Below are 21,709 nucleotides of genomic sequence, written 5' to 3' on the forward strand. Positions count from 1 at the left end.
GTAGAGCACACGACTCTTGATCTCAAGGTCATGAGTTCAAGCTCCACAGGGGGTGTGGAGCCTACTTAAAACAACAACAACAACAATAACAATAAGAACGGAGTCTGCCACATCAATTGTCTCTTTCTCTCACATGTGACTTCTCAAGCATGCAATGCCGTTTGATAGCATTTTACCCACAATTAGAACTTCTTTCAAAACTGGAGTCAATCCTCTCAAACCCTGCCACTGCTTTAGCCACTAAGTTTATGTAATATTCTAAATTCTTTGTCGTCGTTTAAATAATCTTCACAGCATCTTCACCAGCAGATTTCATCTCAAGAAACCACTTTCTTGGGGCACCTGGGTGGCTCAGTTGGTTAAGCATCTGCCTTCGGCTCAGGTCATGATCCCAGGGTCCTGGGATCTAGCCCCACATCAGGCTCACTGCTTGGCGGGAAGCCTGCTTCTCCCTCTCCCACTCCCCCTTGCTTGTGTTCCTGCTCTATCTCTGTCAAATAAATTTTAAAATCTTAAAAAAAAAAAGAAACCACTTTCTTTGCTTATCCATAAGAAGCAACTTTTCATCTGCTCAAATTTTATCATGAGATTGTAGCAATTCAGTCCCATCTTCAGGCTCCACTTCTAATTCTAGTTCTATTTCCACCCCATCTGCAGTTACTTCCTCCACTCAAGTCTTGAACACCTCAAAGTCATCCATGCCAAGATTGCAATCAACTTCTTCTAAACTCCCGTTCATGTTGATATTTGGATCTTGTTCCATCTATCACGGATTTTTTTTTTTTAAGATTTTATTTATTTGACAGAGAGAGACAGCGAGAGCAGGAACACAAGCAGGGGGAGTGGGAGAGGGAGAAGCAGGCCTCCCTCGGAGCTGGGAGCCCGATGTGGGGCTCGATCCCAGGACCCTGGGATCACGACTTGAGCCGAAGGCAGACGCCTAACCATCTGAGCCACCCAAGCACCCACCCCTATCACGGATGTTCTTAATGGAATCTAGAATAGTGAACCTTTTTTCCGGAAAGTTTTCAATTTACTCTGCCTAGACCCATCAGAAGAATCACTATCCATGGCAGCTATAGCCTTACAAAATATAGTTCTTAACTAGTAAGACTTGAAAGTCAAAGGACGCCTTGATCCGCGGGCTGTGGAACAAATGTTTTTTTTTTTTTAAAGATTTTATTTATTTACTTGACAGAGACACACAGCGAGAGAGGGAACACAAGCAGGGGGAGTGGGAGAGAAGCAGGCTTCCCGCGGAGCAGAGAGCCCGATGCAGGGGGTCGATCCCAGGACCCTGGGATCATGACCTGAGCCGAAAGCAGACGCTTAACGACTGAACCACCCAGGTGCCCCTGTGGAATAGATGTTGTTTGCCGCATGAAAACAACATTCATTTTGTTGGACATCTCCATCAGAGTTCTGAGGTGACCAGGTGCACTGCTAACAAGCAGTCATATTTTGAAAGGATCTTTTTCTCTGCAGAGTAGGTCCAAACCATTTGTAAACAGATGTGCTGTCAGCCAGGCTTTGTTGTTCCAGTTATAGAATATAGAGTAGATTTAGCGTAATTCTTAAGGACCCTGATTTCCAGAATGGTAAATGAGCATTGGCTTCAACTTAAAGTCATCAGCTGTATTAGCCCCTAACAAGAGAGTCAGCCTCTCCTTTGAAACTTTGAAGCAAGGCATTAACTTCTCTCTAACTACAAAAGTCCTAGATGGCATCTTCCTCCAACAGAAGACAGTTTCGTCTACAATGAAAATCTGTACTTAGTGTAGCTACCTTCACTGATGATTTTAGCTAGATCTTCTGGATAACCTGCTGCAGCTTCTACATCAGCACTTGCTGCTTCACCTTGAATTTTTGTAGTACGGAGATGACTTCTTTCCTTAAACCTCATGAACCAAGATCTGTTAGCTTCAAACCTCTCTCTGCAGCTTCCTTACCACTCTCAGCCTACATAAAACTGAGGAGTTAGGGCCTTGCTATGGATTAGGCCTTGGCATAAGAAAATGTTGTGGCTGGTTCCATCTTATATCACTAAAACTTTCACCATATCAGCAATAAGGCTCTTTTAGTTTCTTATTGTTCGTGCGTTCACTAGAGTAGTATTTTTAATTTCCTTCAAGAACTTTTCCTTTGCATTTGCAACCTGGCTAACTCTTTGGCACAAGAAGCCTAGCTTTTGACCCATCTAGTCTTTCCACATGCCTTCCTCACTAAGCTTAATCATTTCTAGTTTCTGATCTGAAGTAACAGACATGTGACTCTTCCTTCTGCTTGAACTTAAAAGGACATTGTACGGTTATTGATTGGCCTAATTTCAATATTGTTGTGTCTCAAAGAACAAAGAAGACTGACAATCAGACAAAGAGATACAAGGAAACAGCCAGTTGGTAGAACAGGCAGAATATACACAACATTTACCTACTAAGTTCACTGTTACATAAGCACAGGTTGTGGCACCCAAAAAAATGATAACGGTAACATCAAAGATCACTCATCAAAATGATCATAACAAATATAATAGTGAAAAAGTCTGATCCATTAAAAATTGGGCAGGGGTGCCTGGGTGGCTCAGTCGGTTAAGCATCTGACTCTTGATCTCAGCTCAGGTCTTGATCTCAGGGTCGTGAGTTCAAGTGTATTTAAAACAAAACAAAACAAAAACCAAAGGGCAGAAGACATAAACAGACATTTCTCCAAAGACATACAGACGGCAAAGAGACACATGAAAAGATGCTCAACATCATTCATCAGAGAAATGCAAATCAAAACCACAATGAGACATCATCCTACACCTATCAGAATGATTAAAATAACAAATGCAAGAAACAAGCGTTGACAAGGATGTGGAGAAAAAGGAACCCTCATGCACTGTTAGTGGGAAGGAAAACTGGTGCAGCCATTGTGGAAAACATATGGAGGTTCCTCAAAAAATTAAAGATAGAATCACCACATGATCTACTAATTGCACTACTGGGTATTTACCCAAAGAATACGAAAACACTAATTTGAAAAGATATACGCACCCCTATGTTTATTACAGCATTATTTACAACAGCCAAGTTATGGAAGCAACTCAAGTTGAATGGATAAAGATGTGATATATATACAGTGGAATATTACTCATCCATAAAAAAGAATGAAAACTTGCCATCTGCAACAATATGGATGGACCTAGAAGATAGAATGCTAAGTAATATAAATCAGTCAGAGAAAGACAAATACCATCTGATTTCACTCATATGTGGAATTTAAGAAACAAAACAAAGAAAAAACAAACAAACAAAAAAACCCCCAAGACTCTATTAGAGTATTCCACTTTCTTTTTCTAAGTAAGCTTTACACCCAACATGGGGCTCAAACTCATGACCCTGAGATGAAGCGTCACCGACTGAGCCAGCCAGATGCCCCAGATTCTATTAAATACAGAGAATAAACTGGTGGTTACCAGAAGGGAGGTTGGGGGGGGGGGAATGGGTGAAACAGGTGAAGGGGATTAAGAGTACACTTATTGTGATGAGCACTGAGTAATGTACAGAATTGCTGAATCACTATATTGTACACCTAAAACTAATATAACAGTGTGTATATATATATATATATATAATTTTTAAAGATTTTATTTATTTGTCAGAGAGAGAGACAGAGCAAGTACAGGCAGGGGGAGAGGAAGAGGGAGAAGCAGACTCCCCACTGAGCAGGGAGCCCGATGCGGGACTCGATCCCAGGACCCTGGGATCATGACCTGAGCAGAAGGCAGACGCTTAACCAACTGAGCCACCCAGGCATCCCTGTAACACTGTGTATTATATGACAATGAAAAATGAACAAAATAAATAAATGAAATAAAAAGTTTAAAATATTGTGAGAATTACCAAATGTGACACAGAGACACAAAGTGAGCAAATACTGTTGGAAAAATGGGGCTAATAAACCTGCTCAATGCAAGGTTGCCACAAACCTTCAATTTGTAAAAAACACAATATTTACGAAGCACAATAAAGCAAAGGCACATTAAAATGAAGTGTACCTATGCTTACATTACAAGCTTCAAAAGACAGACACCAAGTAATGGGAAAGGAATTCCTTTTTTTTATTTTATTTTATTTTTAAATAATCTCTACACCCAACATGGGGCTCGAATTCACAACCCCAAAATCAAGAGTCACATTCTACTGACTAAGGAATTCCATTTCAAATAAACATATATAAAATGAATAACCTAAGTTTCCACTTTAGGAAACTAGACAAAGAAGGCCAAATTAAATCCAAAGAAAGCAGAAGAGGGGCACAGTGCCTGGTGGCTCAGTTGGTTAAGCATCCAACTCCTGATACTGGCTCAGGTCATGATCTCAGGGTCATGAGATCAAGCCCTGCATTGGGCTCTGTGCTCAATGCATAGTCTGCTTGAGATTCTCTCTCTCCCTCTCCCTCTGCCCCTCCCTCCACTTGCTCACTCGCTCTCTCTAAAATAAATAAATAGGGCACCTGGGTGGCTCAGTCGGTTAAGCGTCTGCCTTTGGCTCAGGTCATGATCCTGGGGTCCTGGGATCAAGTCCCACATCGGGGTCCCTGCTCAGCGGGAAACCTGCTTCTCCCTCTGCCTCTGCCTCTCTCTGTCTCTCATGAATAAATAAATAAAATCTTAAAAAAAATAAATGAAATAAATACATAAAATCTTTTTTAAAAAAAGAGAGGGGCGCCTGGGTGGCTCAGTCGTTAAGCGTCTGCCTTTGGCTTGGGCCATGGTCCCAGGGTCCTGGGATCGAGCCCCCCATTGGGCTCTCTGCTGGGTGGGAAGCCTGCTTTTCCCTCTCCCACTCCCCTTGCTTGTGCTTGCTCTCTGTCAAATAAAAAAATAAAATCTTTTAAAAAATAAAAATTTTTTTAAAAAAAGGAATTAGAGGGGCGCCTGGGTGGCTCAGTTGTTAAGCGTCTGCCTTCGGCTCAGGTCATGATCCCAGGGGCCTGGGATCGAGCCCCGCATCGGGCTCCCTGCTCCGCGGGAAGCCTGTTTCTCCCTCTCCCTCTCCCCCTGCTTGTGATCCTGCTCTCACTGTGTCTCTCTCTTGTCAAATAAATAAATCTTAAAAAAAAAAATTAAAAAAAAAAGGAATTAGAGCAGAAATCAGTAAAATTAAAAAAAGGAAATCAATAGAGAAAAATCAATAAAACCAAAAGCTGGTCCTAAGAAAAGTTCAATGATATTGATAAGCCCCTAGCTGAGCTAACTAAAAAAAAAGAAAAAAAGACACAAATTACTAAAATCAGAAATGAAAAAAGAGGGCGCCTGGGTGGCTCAGTTGTTTAAGCAACTGCCTTTGGCTCAGGTCATGATCCTGGAGTCCCAGGATTGAGTCCCGCATCAGGCTCCCTGCTCAGCAGGGAGTCTGCTTCTCCCTCTGACCCTCCCCCACTTCGTGCTCTCTCTCTCAAATAAATAAATAAAATCTTTAAAAAAAAAAAAAAAGAAATGAAAAAGGAGACATCACTAAAGATCCCATGGATATTGAAAGTATAATGCAAGAATACTATAAACAACTCTATAAACAACTCTATGCCCACAACTTTCATGACCAGGTGAAATGGACCAATTCCTGAAAAGACAACCTGTCAAAATTCACACACACACACACACACACACACACAATCTGAATAGCTCTATACTTCTATTGAGGAAATCAAATCAATAATTAAGAACCTTCCAAAACAAAAAGCACCAGACCCAAATGGGTTCATTGGTGAATTCTACCAAACATTTATGGAAGAAATTATACCAATTCTCTATAATCTCTTTCAGAGGACAGAAGCACAAGAAACACTTAACTCATTCTATGAGGCCAACATTACCCTGCTACCAAAAACCACTACAGGCCAATATCTCTCATGAACATAGGTGCAAAAATCTTCAATAAAATTAGCAAGTTGAATCCAACAATATATAATAAGAATTACATGACAAAGTCAAGTGGAATTTATCCCAAGTATGCAACAATTAGAACTTCTTTCAAAATTGGAGTCAACCTCTCAAACCCTGCCAGATGATTCTATCAATAAATGCAGAAAAAGTATTTGACACCCATTCCTGACAAATTTTTCTACTACGATCAGGTAGGTACAAGACAACAATGTCCCCTCCCACCACTCCTTTTCTTTTTTCTTTTGTTAGTTTTACAATTCATTTAATCGCAACTGGTAATCATCAAATTAGCAATGGCTATCTTCAAAAGTTGTGACACTAGCTTTGCTGTCATTTCTCAAGGATAATCAGATACCAAGTCACAGGCATTTCCCATATATGATACATCATATAATCAGACTTGGTTTATCACCAGCATTGATAAAACCAGACCTAGGGAAAGCACTAGGTCTGGGGACACATGCATGGTCTTAATATAGCGAATGTTTAGCCTGCCCTGATTATTACAAAATCAGAACAGCGAGAATATTTGCGGCCACCACTCCTTTTCAACAGGAAGGCCTAGCTAATACAAGAAGACAAGAACAGGAAATAAAAAGGATACAGATTGGGAAGGAAGAAACCAAACCATCTTTGTTCATGGATCATAAGATCATCCATGAAGAAAATCTGAAAGAACTGACAAAAACACTCCTGGAACTAATAAGCAATAACAGCACAGGATACAAGGTTAGTATACAATTCAATTTCTTTTCTGTATGCCAGTAATAAACAAGTGGATTTTGAAATTAAAAACAAATTACTATTTATATTAGCACCCTCCAAAAATGAAATACTTAGGTTTCTAACAAAACACGTATAAGAAAGAAAACTACAGAACTCCTATGAACAAATTCAAAGAAAAGCTAAATAAATGGAGAGGAGTTCCATGTTCATGGACAGAGGTGTTCCATGTTCAGTGTTGTTGTCAGTTTTTCCCAACTTAATCTATAAATCCAGTACAATCAAAATCAAAATCCCAGCAAGTTATTTTATGGATATCGACAAGGTATTCTAAAGTTTATATGGAAAGGTAAAAGACTCATAATAGCTCAATATTGCAGAAGAACAAAGTCAGAAGACTAACACTACCTGACTTCAAGACTTACTATAAATTGTACACCTGAAACTAAACTGTGTGTCAACTATATCAAATAAAAAAATAAATAAAATTTTTAAAACACTATAAAGCTATAGTAGTAATGAAGACTATGTGGTATTACAAAAGAATAGACAAATCAATCAATGGGACACAAGAGAGAATGTAGAAACAGACTCACATAAATACAGTCAACTGATCTTTCACAAAGAAGGCAACACAATGGAGCAAAGATAGTCTTTTCAATAAATCATGCTGGAACAACTGGACAGTCACATGAAAAAATGAAAGGCAATCTGAAAAGACTACATACTATATGATTTCAACCATATGACATAAAGGCAAAACTACAGAGATAGTAAAAAGATCAGTATTTGCCAGTGGAAGGGGGGGTAGAGATGAATAGGTGAAACACAGTGAAATTTTAGTGAAGTGAAAATACTCTGTATGATACTATAATGATGGATACATGTCATTATATATTCATCCAAACACATAGAATATACACCAAGGGTGAACCATAATATAAACTATGGACTTTGGGTGATTATGATGTGTCAATGCAGTTTATCAACTTTAACAAAGGTACCACTCTGGTAGGAGACGTTGATAATGTAGAAGGCATTGCATGTGTGGGGATGTAAGATATATAGGAAATCTCTGTACCCTACCCTTTCCCTCATTTTGCTGTGAACTTTCAACTACTCAAAAAAGACAGTCTTTTTTTTTTTTTTTAAGATTTTATTTGACAAAGAGAACAAGAGAGCACAAGCAGGGGGAGCAGGAGAAGGAGAGGGAGAAGCAGGCTCCCACTGAGCAGGGAGCCTGATGTGGGGCTCGATTCCAGGACCCTGGGATCATGACCTGAGCCGAAGGCAGACGCTTAACCATCTGAGCCACCCAGGCGCCCCTAAAAAGACAGTTTTATTTAAAAAATAATAATTGGGGTACCTGGGTGGCTCAGTTGTTAAGCATCTGCCTTCGTTGGCTCAAGTCATGATCCCAGTGTCCTGGGATCAAGCCCCGAGTCGGGCTCCCTGCTCAGTGGGAAGCCTGCTTCTCCCTCTCCCACTCCTCCTGCCTGTGTTCCCTCTCTTGCTGTCTCTCTCTTTGTCAAATAAATAAAAAAATATATTTATAAATAATAATAGGGGCGCCTGGGTGGCTCAGTCATTAAGCGTCTGCCTTCGGCTCAGGTCATGGTCCCAAGGTCCTGGGATCGAGCCCTACATGGGGCTCCCTGCTCAGCGGGAAGCCTGCTTCTCCCTCTCCCACTCCCTCTGCTTGTGTTCCCTCTCTCGCTGTGTCTCTGTCAAATAAATAAATAAATAAAATCTTTAAAAAAATAACAATAAGTAAATAAAAATAAAAATAAAATACACAGGCGCCTGGGTGGCTCGGGTGGTTGGGCGTCTGCCTTCGGCTCAGGTCATGATCCCAGGGTCCTGGGATCGAGCCCCACATCGGGCTTCCTGCTCAGCGGGAAGCCTGCTTCTCCCTCTCCCACTCCCCCTGCTTGTGTTCCTGCTCTCGCTGTGTCTCTCTCTGTCAAAAAAATAAAATCTTTAAAAAATAAATAAATAAATAATAAAATAAAATACAAAAGGCTAATAAAAAATAAGCAAACAACCAAGAAAACTTTCAAGAATACAAGTATAACATGAGAATATTAACTATATCAGTCATACACTTACCTCAAAAAAATTTTTTTTAAAAATGAAAATAAGATTCACTTGTATCTTGTTCTTTTTTTTTTTTTTAAGATTTTATTTATTTATTTGAGAGAGAGAGAGCATGAGCGGGGCAGAGGGACAGAGGGAGAGGGAGAAGCAGACTCCCCACTTAGCAGGGAGCCTGCCGCGGGGCTTAATCCCAGAACCCTGAGATCATGACCTGAACTGAAGGCAGACACCTAACTGACAGAACCACCCAGGCGCCCTTCTTGTTTCTTATCACAGGTAATTCAAACTAGAAAAAGAAATCTGACTATTTAGTAAAAATTCTTATTTCCAAGTTAACATAAATTCTTAAAAATAATTAGCTTATAATAATACTTACATCATTTGTAATATGTATAGCTTTATACAGCTTTATATAGCTTTATATATCTATAGATGGTTTTTGTTTAAAGATCTTTTTCCCCATTTATGCCCATAAAAAGAGTGGTGAAATCGATTTCTCTTTTACTTTTCAGATCCAAATCGCTATCCACTACAATAGTTTTCTTCAGCTTAAACCTATATTCATTTTCTTAAAACTCTTCAAATCTAACTTAATATATATAGAGAGAGCCCATTATTTGAAATTCTTTCAAAACAGAAACAAAGGCCTTAATTTTGTGATTATATAAACTTTTCTAACTGAAAATGCTGTTTTCAAGAATTCTGATTTTATTGAGAGGAAACAAGGCTTCTGTTACATTCTACCACCTTGGGATATGTCAAAAAATAAAGTGCCTTCTCAACCTACCAATTGTTCTGGTTATTCTTGGTTACTTGGTTATTAAGCCAAAACAGGAGATCTCAAATTAGTATTCTCATAAGTGGGCGTGAAATCGTAAGTGACATATGCAAGAAAATAAACTTTGATCCATAACTCATTCCACATACAAAAATTAACTTGAAATAGACCATACGCATAAATGTATGAGCTAAAACTAAAAAATTTCTGGAAAACATAGGAGAATATCTTTGTGATCTTGAGTTAAGCAAAGATTTCTTAGATATAGCCTTTTGGCTATGCCAAAAGCCATAAAATCCATAAAAGAAAAAACTGATAAACCAAAGAAACTCCTGCTCTTCAAAACAATACTATTAAGAAAAGGAAAAGACAAGCCACAGACTGGAAGAAAATACTTCCAAATCACCTATCTGGTAAAGAATCTGTATCTAGACTATATATAGAACTTTCAAAATTCAGTAACAACCCAAGTTTTAAAAGTTGGGCAAATGATTTGAACAGAATCTTCCCTCAAAGATATAGACAGCAAATAAGCACCTAGAAGGTACTCAACATCATTAGTCATTAAAATTAAAGCCATGATGAACTACTACAACAAACCTATTAGAATATCTAAAGTTGGGGAAGCCTGAGTGGCTCAGTTGGTTAAATGTCTGCCTTCGGCTCAGGTCATGATCCCAGGGTCCTGGGATCGAGTCCTGCACTGGGCTCCCTGCTCAGCAGGGAGTCTGCTTCTTTCCCTCTGCCTCTCCCCCAGCTTGTGCACTCTCTCTTGCTCACTCACTCTCTCTGTCCAATAAGTGAATAAAATCTTTAAAAAGAAAAAAAAAAGTAAAGTTAAAATTCCAAATGTCAGTGAGATTGCAGGACAAATGGAACTCTCATATTCCTTACAGAACTATAAAAACTGTTTTGGGGCGCCTGGGTGGCTCAGTTGGTTAAGCGACTGCCTTTGGCTCAGGTCATGATCCTGGAGTCCCGGGATCGAGTCCCGCATCGGGCTCCCTGCTCGGCGGGAAGCCTGCTTCTCCCTCTGACCTTCCTCCTTCTCATGCTCTCTGTCTCTCATTCTCTCTCTCTCAAATAAATAAATAAAATCTTTAAAAAAAAAAAAAAACTGTTTTGGAGGGCGCCTGGGTGGCTCAGTTGGTTAAGCGACTGCCTTCGGCTCAGGTCATGATCCTGGAGTCCCAGGATCGAGTCCCGCATTGGGCTCCCTGCTCGGCAGGGAGTCTGCTTCTCCCTCTGACCCTCCCCCCTCTCATGTGCTCTCTCTCAAATAAATAAATAAAATCTTACAAAAAAAAACTGTTTTGGAATACAGTTTGGCAGTTTTCAGAAGAAATTAAACACACACATGTCCTATGACCCAGCCATTCCAGTCCTAGTATTTATCCAAGAGAAATGAAAGTATATGTCAACATAGAAATTTGTTCAGAAATGTTCACAGCAGCTTAATTTGTAACAGGCAAAAGTTAAAAAAAATTAGTATGTCCATTCTTAAATGAAGAGATAAACTGTGGTCCATATAATAAATAATACTTGGCAATTAAAAAGAATAAACAGGGCGCCTGGGTGGCTTAGTTGGTTAAGCGACTGCCTTCGGCTCAGGTCATGATCCTGGAGTCCTGGGATCGAGTCCCGCATTGGGCTCCCTGCTCAGCAGGGAGTCTGCTTCTCCCTCTGACCCTCCTCCCTCTCATGCTCTCTGTCTCTCATTCTCTCTCTCAAAATAAATAAATAAATAAAATCTTTAAAAAATAAAAATAAAAATAAAAAGAATAAACAATTAACACATGGAATAACATAAATGAATCTCAAACACTATTATGTTAAGTGAAAGAAACTAAACAAAAACTATAAACTGTAAGACTCAATTTAAATAATACACTTTTTTAAAAGGCACACTAAAGAAAGCAGATTGGTGTTTTCCTCGAAGGGGGTGGAGTAGGAGTAGTGAAGAGGGGGAATGGGACAAAAGGGAATGATCATAAAGGGGCATAAGAAAAATCTCAAGGTGATATGTTCATTATCTTGATTGTGACAAAGGTTTAGTTTATTCTAAGCATTCAAAATCCCAACACTTGTGGGGAGGGTATGGCCACCCCACTGCCCAACCACCACCATTATCAAGAACTCCACCAGAAATCCAACTGGCTTCCAAACTGGGGGGAAAAAAAGAAAAAAAAAATCCCAACACTTGGTTATTCAGTACTTCCTACTCATTAAATTACTTAGAAAGAGAAAAAAAATAAAACCAAACCACCAGATCAATGCACTCTGACAGCTGGAATCACAGAAACACAACTTTTTTTCAATTTCAAAGCTCAGAGAAAAGGATCTGAACTTTCTCATTTAAAGAAATAATACTGTATGTAGAAGGCTTAAAAAAATATATATGTAAGAAATTCTACATGACAGGATTCCATTTTTTAAAATCTAGAGGTGACCTAAAGATTCCTAAAACTTTTCAATTTGTAGAACCCAAAATAGCAAGTATGAAAATATACCTTCTCCAGGGTGCCTGGGTGGCGTAGTTCCTTAAGTGCCCAACTCCTGATTTCGGCTCAGGACTTGATCTTGTGAGATAAGCCCCATGGTTCAGCAGCAGAGTGTACTTGAGATTCTCTCTCCCTCTCCCTCCGCCCCTCCCCACTGTGCACTTACTCTCTCTCTCTAAAATAAATAAATCTTTAAACACACACACACACACCCCTCCAAACTTTTTTGATTTTTGTATTCAACTTCTAAAGGAATCAAAGATGAAAATGGATTCTTTCTACAAGTTCAATTTTTAGTATATTCCATGAGCAGTATCAAATACAGAAAATGTGCTCCACAAACTCACCATTTGTACAACAGACTCCCTTAATCTTGTCTCTTCTTCAGTCATGAGAGTCAATTCTTTGCACACCATGGCAGCCAGCCCCACGTCTAAGCATTCTGGATCTGCTGCCATCTTGAAAATGAGTTCTTCATGTGAAAAGACACAATGGCGCCTCAGCCGTCGGTAATGATTGACACACTGACGTCCAATGGGCAACTGTAAACAAGATTGTCAAATTAAATTACTTGCTTATAACATCTTCCAGAACAAAACCACTATTTAGCCTACAGATCCTGTTTTATTATAAAAAAGGCAGAATATCAAACTCCATTTGAACATAAGAGGAACTGTAAATATTAAATCTTTATGGCCCAGCAGGAATTTCAAAGGCCTTCCCACAGAAAATTTCCATAATTTTGAGATGCTAAGCTTCTAGCCTAAGCTATTGATTTTCTACTCATTATGTACAACAAGAAGTACAAGTTCCTTGATATTTAAATGAAGCAGCAAACTCTTTTAGACCACTTTAACATAAGCTGCCTTTAAAGAAAGAAGAAAAAACATTTAGGTAATAGAGGGTTAAGTGGACATATTCAGCATGGAGGTTTCCACAGACCAAAAAGCAGAGATGTTATTAAAAGTTAAAAAAAAAAAAAGAAGAAAAAGAAAAGAGGAGGAAAAAAGCACTATTTCAGCAATTCACATTAACTGACTTTTATTGTAAGAACCAAAGCAAAAGATGATTTACATTTTAGCATCTAGAAATTCTTTTAAAAACATCAGTCTGGCCTAAAGAGAATCCAAGTGAAATCACTACTTTATTCTCCCTAAGTGAATAAACAAGTCACTAGATGATCACTTTTCATAAATCAGATACACCCTTTAAGATAAATTCTGAAAATTCTTTACCCATCAAGCTTTAAGCCAAATTATAGTACTAGTTATACTATATAGGCATACCTTAGAGATACTATGGGTTTAGTTCCAGACCACCATAAATAAAGTATCACAATAAAGTGAGGAAAATGAATGATTTGGTTTTCCAGTGCATATAAAAGTTATATTTACATTATACTAGTCTATTTAGTGTGCAATAGCATTATGCCTAAAAAAAACAATGTACACAACTTAATTCAAAAATACTTTCTTGCTAAAAAATGCTAACCATCACGAGAGCTTTCAACAAGTCATAATTACTAATCACAGATCACCATAACAAATAATAATGAAAAAATATGAAATATTGCCAGAATTCACAAAATGTGACACAGAGACATGAAATGAATAAATGCTATTGGAAAAATGGTGCCAACAGACTTGCTGTCTTGACACAGGGTGGCCACAAGCCCTCAATCTGTAAAAAATGCAGTATGTGTGGAGTACAATAAAGCAAAGTACAATAAAACTTTGCCTGTACACAAACACACACACATATATACACACACACTTCTTCCATCCCTCCTCCCTCCTCTCTCTCTCTCTTTCCCCAACTTCTATCCTCCTGTCCAGTGGAAAAACTTGGGTAATTTAAATGCGAGTTTTAGTTTATATTTGAAAACTATGATATAACAGAGAAAAAATAAGAAAATGGACCTTTAAAAACCTTTAAGAATTCACCTCTATTTTGAGAAAGGCAGAAAACAATCACAGGAATCACATTTTGAGAATATAAGACTATCTCTAAATCAAGCAGTATTCCCATATTTTTTTTTTTTTTAAGTAGGCTCCACGCCCAGTGTGGAACCCAATGCGGAGCTTGAACTCATGACCCTGAGGATCATGACCTGAGCCGAGATCAAGAGTCGGATGCTTAACTGACTGAGCCACCCAGGCGCCCCTACATACTCTTTTAAAGAAACAATCTTTCCAAAGAAAATAATGATACTGAACTTATGATCAGGGATTATTTTGTCTATTAACAATATACTCTTCCATTTCCTAATTCATAAATATTTACTTGTTAAACATTTTTCATATAGATTAACAATGGCAAGAAAATATGCAGATCTTAATTATTACAATCTGTAAACAAGCCATATAAAATAGAACTGATTATCCATTGTGGCTTATAAAACTTAGTACCATCACTATATTCTAAATCTAAAGTTGCTATAACTCTTCATTTCTATCACACCCTTCTTCTAAAGAGTTTCAAGGACTTCTACATATATCATCTCACTTGTCTGAGGTTATTAAGCGTATCTTAGTATCTTCATATACAAGGTAAAAAACTTAGGCTCAGTGAAATTAAAAGAGCTGCCCAAGGCCACATATCAATAATAACGAACACATTATAGGCAGAAACCATCTCTAATTCATTTCTGAATTATCTCTATTTCCTACCCTACATCTAGACAGGAAGTAAATCATAAATTCTAATAAATGTTAGTTGAATTTTAAAAAATAGACCTCAAACCCAAGGGAAAGTCCTAAGCTCAGTCTTGCTCATACTGCTTCCTAAGCCTAATAATGTTTTAAATTACTAGATCAAATAAGGTTACTCATCATGTCATTCATATTAACCAAGGAAACAAAAATCGTGAAATCATGAATCATGAAATTTAATATATTAATGTGCCTACAGAAAACGTAAGACCCAGTACTACTAAAAATATCTCCCCCTTGGGGCGTTTGGGTGGCTCAGTCGGTTGGCATCTCTTGATTTTGCTCAGGTTGTGATCTCAGGGTCCTGTCTTCAATGAGATCAAGCCACGTGTCAGGCTCTGTGCTCAGCGTGGAACCTGATAAAATTCTCTCTCCCTCTGGGTGCTCTCTCTATCAATCGATAAATAGATATATAGATAGATAAATAAATATCTCCCCAAATGTTGAGAGGAGACCAAAAACAGAGCATCACTAAAGGAAAAATAAAGTCAAAGAATGTATCATAAATTTGCAGTCTTTTCCCAACATGACATAATCATAACTAGTTACTTTTTGATATCTACCTCATACAAAAAAGCAAAATAGCAATCACTGGCATTATCATTTACTTTATTTTTTAAAAGATTTTATTTATTTGAGAGAGAGCAAGCGAGAGAGCGTGAGCAGGGGGGAGGGGTAAAGGGAGAGGGAGAAGCAGACTCCCTGCTGAGCAGGGAGCCCAATGCAGGACTTGATCCCAGGACTCCGGGATCATGACCTGAGCTGAGTCAGATGCTTAACCAACTGAGCCACCCAAGCACCCCTGGCATTATCATTTAAACAAAAGTATATCCCATAGAGATCTCAATACTATAGTTACTCTTTAAAATAAGTTTCTTAAAAGAAATACAAAAAAACATAAAATGATAGGAAGAATAAAATCATCTAACTGTCTATAAGAAGGAAAGTAATAAAGGGGTATTTTAAAATAAAAATCTGAGCTAGATATTTGAAAATATGGGTAAAATTAATTCTTAAAAAGATTTGGTTGTCAAAAAAAAAAAAAAAAGATCTAGTTGTCATTATAAAATCCTTAAGTTGCTCAGAGAAAGCAAAGACTAGAGGAACGACAGTCTCTCAGAAAAGAAAGATTTAAAAACTATCGAGTGCTCATTTAAAATTCAAACAGAATGAGGAAAAGAATGAATGGATGAGAAGTAAAGAAATAAAAACTGTAATGGAAACTCTAACCGAACTTTCTAAATTACAATAGCCATTCCAGTCTCTACTGAAATATTCATGAATCCTCCCCCCGCCAGCTAAGTAAATATGGCCACTAAGACGCATTTTCCAGGAGTGTTAGTAGACGTACAACAGCCACTTGCTATAGAACAGACCCAGTCAGCAGTACAGAAGTTCACAGCTTCAGCAAAGTTGTAGCCCTGGTTAAATCCAGAATGATAGGCACGAGGAAATGTCACAACAAACTCGCCAGCACACTGATTGGTCCTGTACACCTAAATGCAAAGTGGGAACAGGGATACAAAACAAAACAAAATAAAAACAACAAAAAAGAGGAAGAGATTTTATCAGTCACTTTCAGAAGCATTTTCTAAAATTAAAAACAGTAAAGCATTCACCTACACATACCAGAAAATAGTATCAGGGTTTAAGAAGCAGCCTGAACTCTTTCCTTCTTAAAATAGTCAATGATAACAAAATACAATAATTCACAACAAGAAGTAGCAGACAAATTCTCAAAGAGAAAACGTTACTCTCACCGGGCTACTAGTTTCTGAAACTTGATAAAATTTTTACAATTAAGAGACTTTTTCTTTTATTCCTTTTATCCTCCTGTTGTCAGTAACATTAAAGAATGGAATTTCCTCCTACTCTTACATAATTTTTTGGAAATTAATTAATTAGATCATATGTTATATGGAGATATCCCCAAAATCAGTTTTCCTGGATCCCACTTATTTTTATAATATTACATCTTTACTTATTTTAGATAGAGTGTGTGCATGCCACCCAGCCACCCCAATACTATGTGTCTTTAGAAAAATCCCAGATTCTAGTACGAATTCACTCTGCTTTAAGCTCAGGTCATGTTCCCAGGGTTCTGGGACTGAGCCTTACATTGGGCTCCCTGCTCAGTGGGGAGTCAGCTTCTCACTCTGCCCCTCCGCCTGGCTCGGTGGACATGTGCGTTGGGGCACGCACGCTCTCTCTCTCCCAAATAAATAAATAAAATCTTTAAAGACAAACTAACACTGGGTGCCTGGGTGACTCAGTCAGTTAAGCATCCGACTCTTGATTTCGGCTGAGGTCATGATCTCAGGATCGTGAGATCCAGCCCCACATCAGGTTCCATGCTCAGCGCAGAGTCTGCCTGAGATTCTCTCTCTCCCTCTACCTCTGCCCCTCCCCCCGTTCATGCTTGTGTGCTCTCACTCTCTCTAAAATAAATAAAATCTTCTAAAAAAAAAGTAAAAAAGGTATTCATAGTATTTCATTATCGCATATAAAAAGAAAGCTGTGAAATCTTTAATGAAATATGATCTCCAAAGGATAAGTATTAGTTACTACAACTATCACTTAAAATACTTACACTCTGGTTAAACAAAGATAATACAGATAATAAATAATACGGAGTATTATTATATACACTAGATAATAAAGAATATAAGATTTTTGTCAAAACCAGGATATGGGGCACCTGGGTGGCTCAGTCGTTAAGCGTCTGCCTTCGGCTCAGGTCATGATCCCAGGGTCCTGGGATCGAGCCCCGCATCAGGCTCTCTGCTCGGCCTGGAGCCTGCTTCTCCCTCTCCCACTCCCCCTGCTTGTGTTCCCTCTCTAGCTGTCTCTCTCTGTCAAATAAATAAAATAAAATCTTTAAAAAAAAAAAAAAAACCAGGATATAATGGTTCACTGAAAACAGAAGGCTATTTTAATAGGTAGCTATACATAAAGTATGATTAATACTTTAAAACACCTCTTTCTTACCAAAGAAATGGCTGTTCCCTTCAGAATATAAATTCTAATTTGGCTAGAAGATGAAATAATCTTTTGCTTCCAGTTATAAAACAAAAGATATGTTGTGTTTCTAATGAAAAGCTAACATAACCTTAAAATAAAAATACTAAAAGGAGACACAATAAGACTCACAGGCACACCATGCTCCATCAGTACATTGGGGTTCATGATGGTGACTAACTGATGCAGGAGATCAGGCTGGGATTCAAATAACTCAGGAGCCAGCTCCCTCATCACCTCCTCCAGTTGTTCAGCAGCATGAGATGGCACACCATACCATGTCTTTGGCTCCCCCCTAGCAAAAAGAAGTAACTGTTTAGCTAGGTGAGCATGGTACCAATGAGGCCAGGGTCTCTCATTCGAATCCTCTAAACTATAATTAATTTTATCTTGTTCCATGGTCACAGATTATATACCCTGAATCTTGGCAAACCAACTCATAAATCTGTTCATAATAGGAGGTAAGGCAAAGGATATAAATAGGTAAATACATACTTATCACTACTATTAGAATTAATTCAATTCTAAATCAATTAATTTAATTAATTCAATTAATGCAATTCAAAGCACATGAACTCTTTAAGGTGGATAACTAAATAGTTTCTTCAAGAAGGAAAGACACTATATGAAAAATAAGCATCATTCCAAAGGATACTGACATACTACCTTGTTTCCCAAGTCTACTGGACATTCCAATTATCCCCACAATCCTCAAAGTTGAAGTCAACACTCTGTAGAATACCTTTTCATAACTTCATTAAGTTGGATTTTACTATCCAAAAAACTAAGGCAAGGGTAGAAATTGTTGAAACCTTGAAGAATTCTATCTACAAATCTTAAGGACCAAAAACTTGGCATCATTAATGCACTAGACTTTAGTGGACTAGAGTTCATTTATGATACTAAGTTGTACTCCTAGGAAACGGATTTAGTGAGTCATGCTATTTATAAAATAGCTGAATTTCCTAATCCAAATACAATCCACTGCTATCTCCAACAGAACTTACTGCAACAATGAGAATGTTCTATGTCTGTGCTGGCCAAGACATAGGGCCCTAGTCACCAGTGACCATAAAGCACTTGAAATGTTTCCTGTAACTGGGGAAGTACATTTTTAATTTTACTTAATCTTAACTAATTTAAATAACCACATGTAGCTAGTATTACACAGCACAGTGATGAAGCAGAGAAATAAAATCACTATAGTTTTCCAGTACTACATAGTGTGATTTGAGTAGTATCATCCAAATGGAGAAAAATATCATTTAATTGATGATATAATAATGGACAAGGAACTGGGCAAGTAAATAAAAGCTGTGGGGGAGACATAAAAAAATTCAGCCAAAGAATTTAATGAATATGCATGTAACAGGCATTTTTAGGGAAAATGTTATTAAAAAGAAAAAAATCATTTAATAATTTCCAATCCTAAAGGTTTAGTCAGATCTTAATTATATATACTTTTTAAAATTATACATCCTTTAAAATCATACCTTGCATATCAAAAGATATATCAAAGTAATTTTCATGTATACCAAATTAAGTATCATTTGGTCTAAAACTCTAGGCTCCACTGCATGTTGCATGCACATACTTTAAAAGGGAAGATGTCTGAGATGTATATACCCTTAGGACCTTCTATACTTCTCAATATATTATCCTACTTTGGGTAGGAAATACTTTTAAATTCAGTTCTTGCTAATTTATCACCTAGTATCATTATACCTTTAAAAGGTTCCTAAGCACGTAACAAAGATCATACATACCAGTGTAAGTAGTTGATGGAATAACTCCAGTGATCTTCAATGTGCCAGCAGAAAGAAGAGAAACACATTCCTACATAGAGCCATGGCACTTTCATACCAGAGATGTCTACATTAATATGTGCAAGAACAGACTGCTCTAGGACAGGCATATTATTCAAATTCCAACCAGAAAGCGCATATTCCTATCAAGAAAAAAAAAGATGTAAATGCAAGATCAGAAATGACAAGTGCCCAATAGAAATTTCAAGGGAGTCTTAAAAAAACAAGTAAAAATTGTATATAATATTTAAAATAATCTAGTCCATCTGTGCTCTTTGCAACACATAACTCATATACCTATTTAATCTTATCTCCTGTCTAAGTGGTATTCAGATTTCCCTTTTAATTATTTCAGATACCTCTGGTTTATTCTGAAGCATATAAGCATTTTTACACTACCCCTCCCTAGCTTACTAGTAAAATAATGTGAGACTCATTTTAATAGGTCAGTATTATATTTCTATTTTACCCTCAGTAGTGTAACTTCCCAAAATGTTTACCACTGTATTTATAGAACGGTGTCAGATACTATGATAACAAAAAATAATAAGACACATAATCCTGCATTTATGTCAACACCAAAGACTAAGATGATGCAGAGAGTCACCACTACCACCCTCACTACAAACACATCTAGAAATATTAGATAAATTATAATAATAAAAACATCTGTTTCATAGATGAACTCAAAAGAAAAAACAATTTCCAATTTCCAGAAACAAAGAAAGGAAGGAAAGGCAGAATGAAAAAGGAAAGCTATTGCTGAGTTTTCAGTGAGGTTTCTTACTGGTTATAAAGACCAGACACCAAGTTTCAAAAACCTACCCCTGAAGCCATATGAAGAAAAGCCTTAAAGTGCTTATCATCCTTCTGAAGAGCAGTTCTCAAAGTGGGGTCTAGGGAACCTAAGACTATTTCAGGGAATCTGCAAAGTCAAACTATTTTCATAATAACTGTAAGATGTTATTTGCCTTTTTTACTCTCGTTCTTGCAGGAACATAGTGTGAGTTTTCCAGAGGATACAGGATATTTGACATCACAACAGACTGACAACAGACTGAATGCAGAAACAGATAAAAGAATCCAACTGCCTTCTATTAGGAGGTTGGTAACTGCTGAACCTGGATGCCAGGTACTGAGGGAAGGAGGGAAATTCCTTATTATGTATACTTTTACACATTTGAAACTTTCTGTAATACAGAGTTTAAAAAATAAAACCTGCAAAGTAAGGGGTTTAACAGCCAATGACAAAGCTGAAGAGAGAATATGTCAACTAGAACTCAGATTTGAAAGTATCGTCCATAATGTAGCACAAAAAAATGAAAACTCTATGTGTGATTAAGAGTCGCAGAGGATAGAATAGGAAAGTCCAGCACAGGTTTAAGTTAAGAATTCCATTAAGAAATAAAGACGTATGATTCATACCCTCAATAGGCTTTTTAAAAATAAGGCTTTCAGGGGTGCCTGGGTGGCTCAGTCAGTTAAGCGTCTGCCTTCAGCTTAGGTCATGATCTTGGGGTCCTGGGACTGAGCCCCACATCGGGCTCCCTGCTCAGTGGGGAGTCTGTGTCTCCTTCTCCCTCTGCCTCTCCCCCTGGCTTGTGCTCTTTCACTTTCTCTCTCTCAAATACATAAAATCTTTAAAAAAAAAATAAAAATAAAAAATAAAAAACACTTTCAGTTGTTTTATATTTTAAGATTTTATTATTTGAGAGAAAGCAAGCGAGCGAGAGTGCTCATGAGCAGGGGAAGGAGCAGAAGGAGAAGCAGACTCCCAGCGGAACACAGAGCCTGACTCAGGGCTCAATCCCAGGACCCTGAGATCATGACCTGATCCGAAGTCAGACACTTAATCAACTGAGCCGCCCAGGTGCCCCAAAAGGCTTTCAAAAATTACTACTCAATATGTTTTTTAGTTGGTCAGCTGGTTGTCTGAAAACATAATGAACCAGCTGAAGAGATAAGACCTACATACAAAAAGTTTCAAGACAAGGCCTGAATGGTTCAGTTGGTTAAGCGTCTGCCTTCAGCTCAGGTCATGATCTCAGGGTCCTGGGCCCCTGCTCAGCTGGGGGTCTACTTCTTCCTCTCCCTCTGCCCCTTGCCCTGCCTGTGCTCTGTCTCCTGCTTTCTCTCTCTCTCAAATG

General features: G+C 38.0%; 1 protein-coding gene and 1 non-coding gene across 2 annotated transcripts in view; both read right to left on the reverse strand.

Annotated features, from left to right (window-relative positions):
* KDM5A (lysine demethylase 5A) overlaps positions 1-21,709 on the reverse strand; it is a 95,994-nt gene that overhangs the window by 42,943 nt on the left and 31,342 nt on the right. The window contains exons 11-14 of the mRNA XM_045874081.3: positions 19,524-19,705; positions 17,890-18,052; positions 16,116-16,235; positions 12,376-12,570 (exon numbers count right to left, since the gene is read on the reverse strand). Coding sequence (XP_045730037.1) covers positions 12,376-12,570; positions 16,116-16,235; positions 17,890-18,052; positions 19,524-19,705 — 660 coding nt within the window. The remainder of the gene's footprint in view (positions 1-12,375; positions 12,571-16,115; positions 16,236-17,889; positions 18,053-19,523; positions 19,706-21,709) is intronic.
* On the reverse strand, positions 6,333-6,464 carry LOC123845124 (small nucleolar RNA SNORA72). Its single transcript, XR_006790960.1, has one exon. It is a non-coding gene; the product is annotated as a small nucleolar RNA SNORA72 (small nucleolar RNA).

The sequence above is a fragment of the Mirounga angustirostris genome, unplaced genomic scaffold, assembly GCF_029215605.1.
Source record: "Mirounga angustirostris isolate CCGP_5_RB_7025 unplaced genomic scaffold, mMirAng1.0.hap1 SCAF_5, whole genome shotgun sequence".
Classification (NCBI taxonomy): Eukaryota; Metazoa; Chordata; class Mammalia; order Carnivora; family Phocidae; genus Mirounga; species Mirounga angustirostris.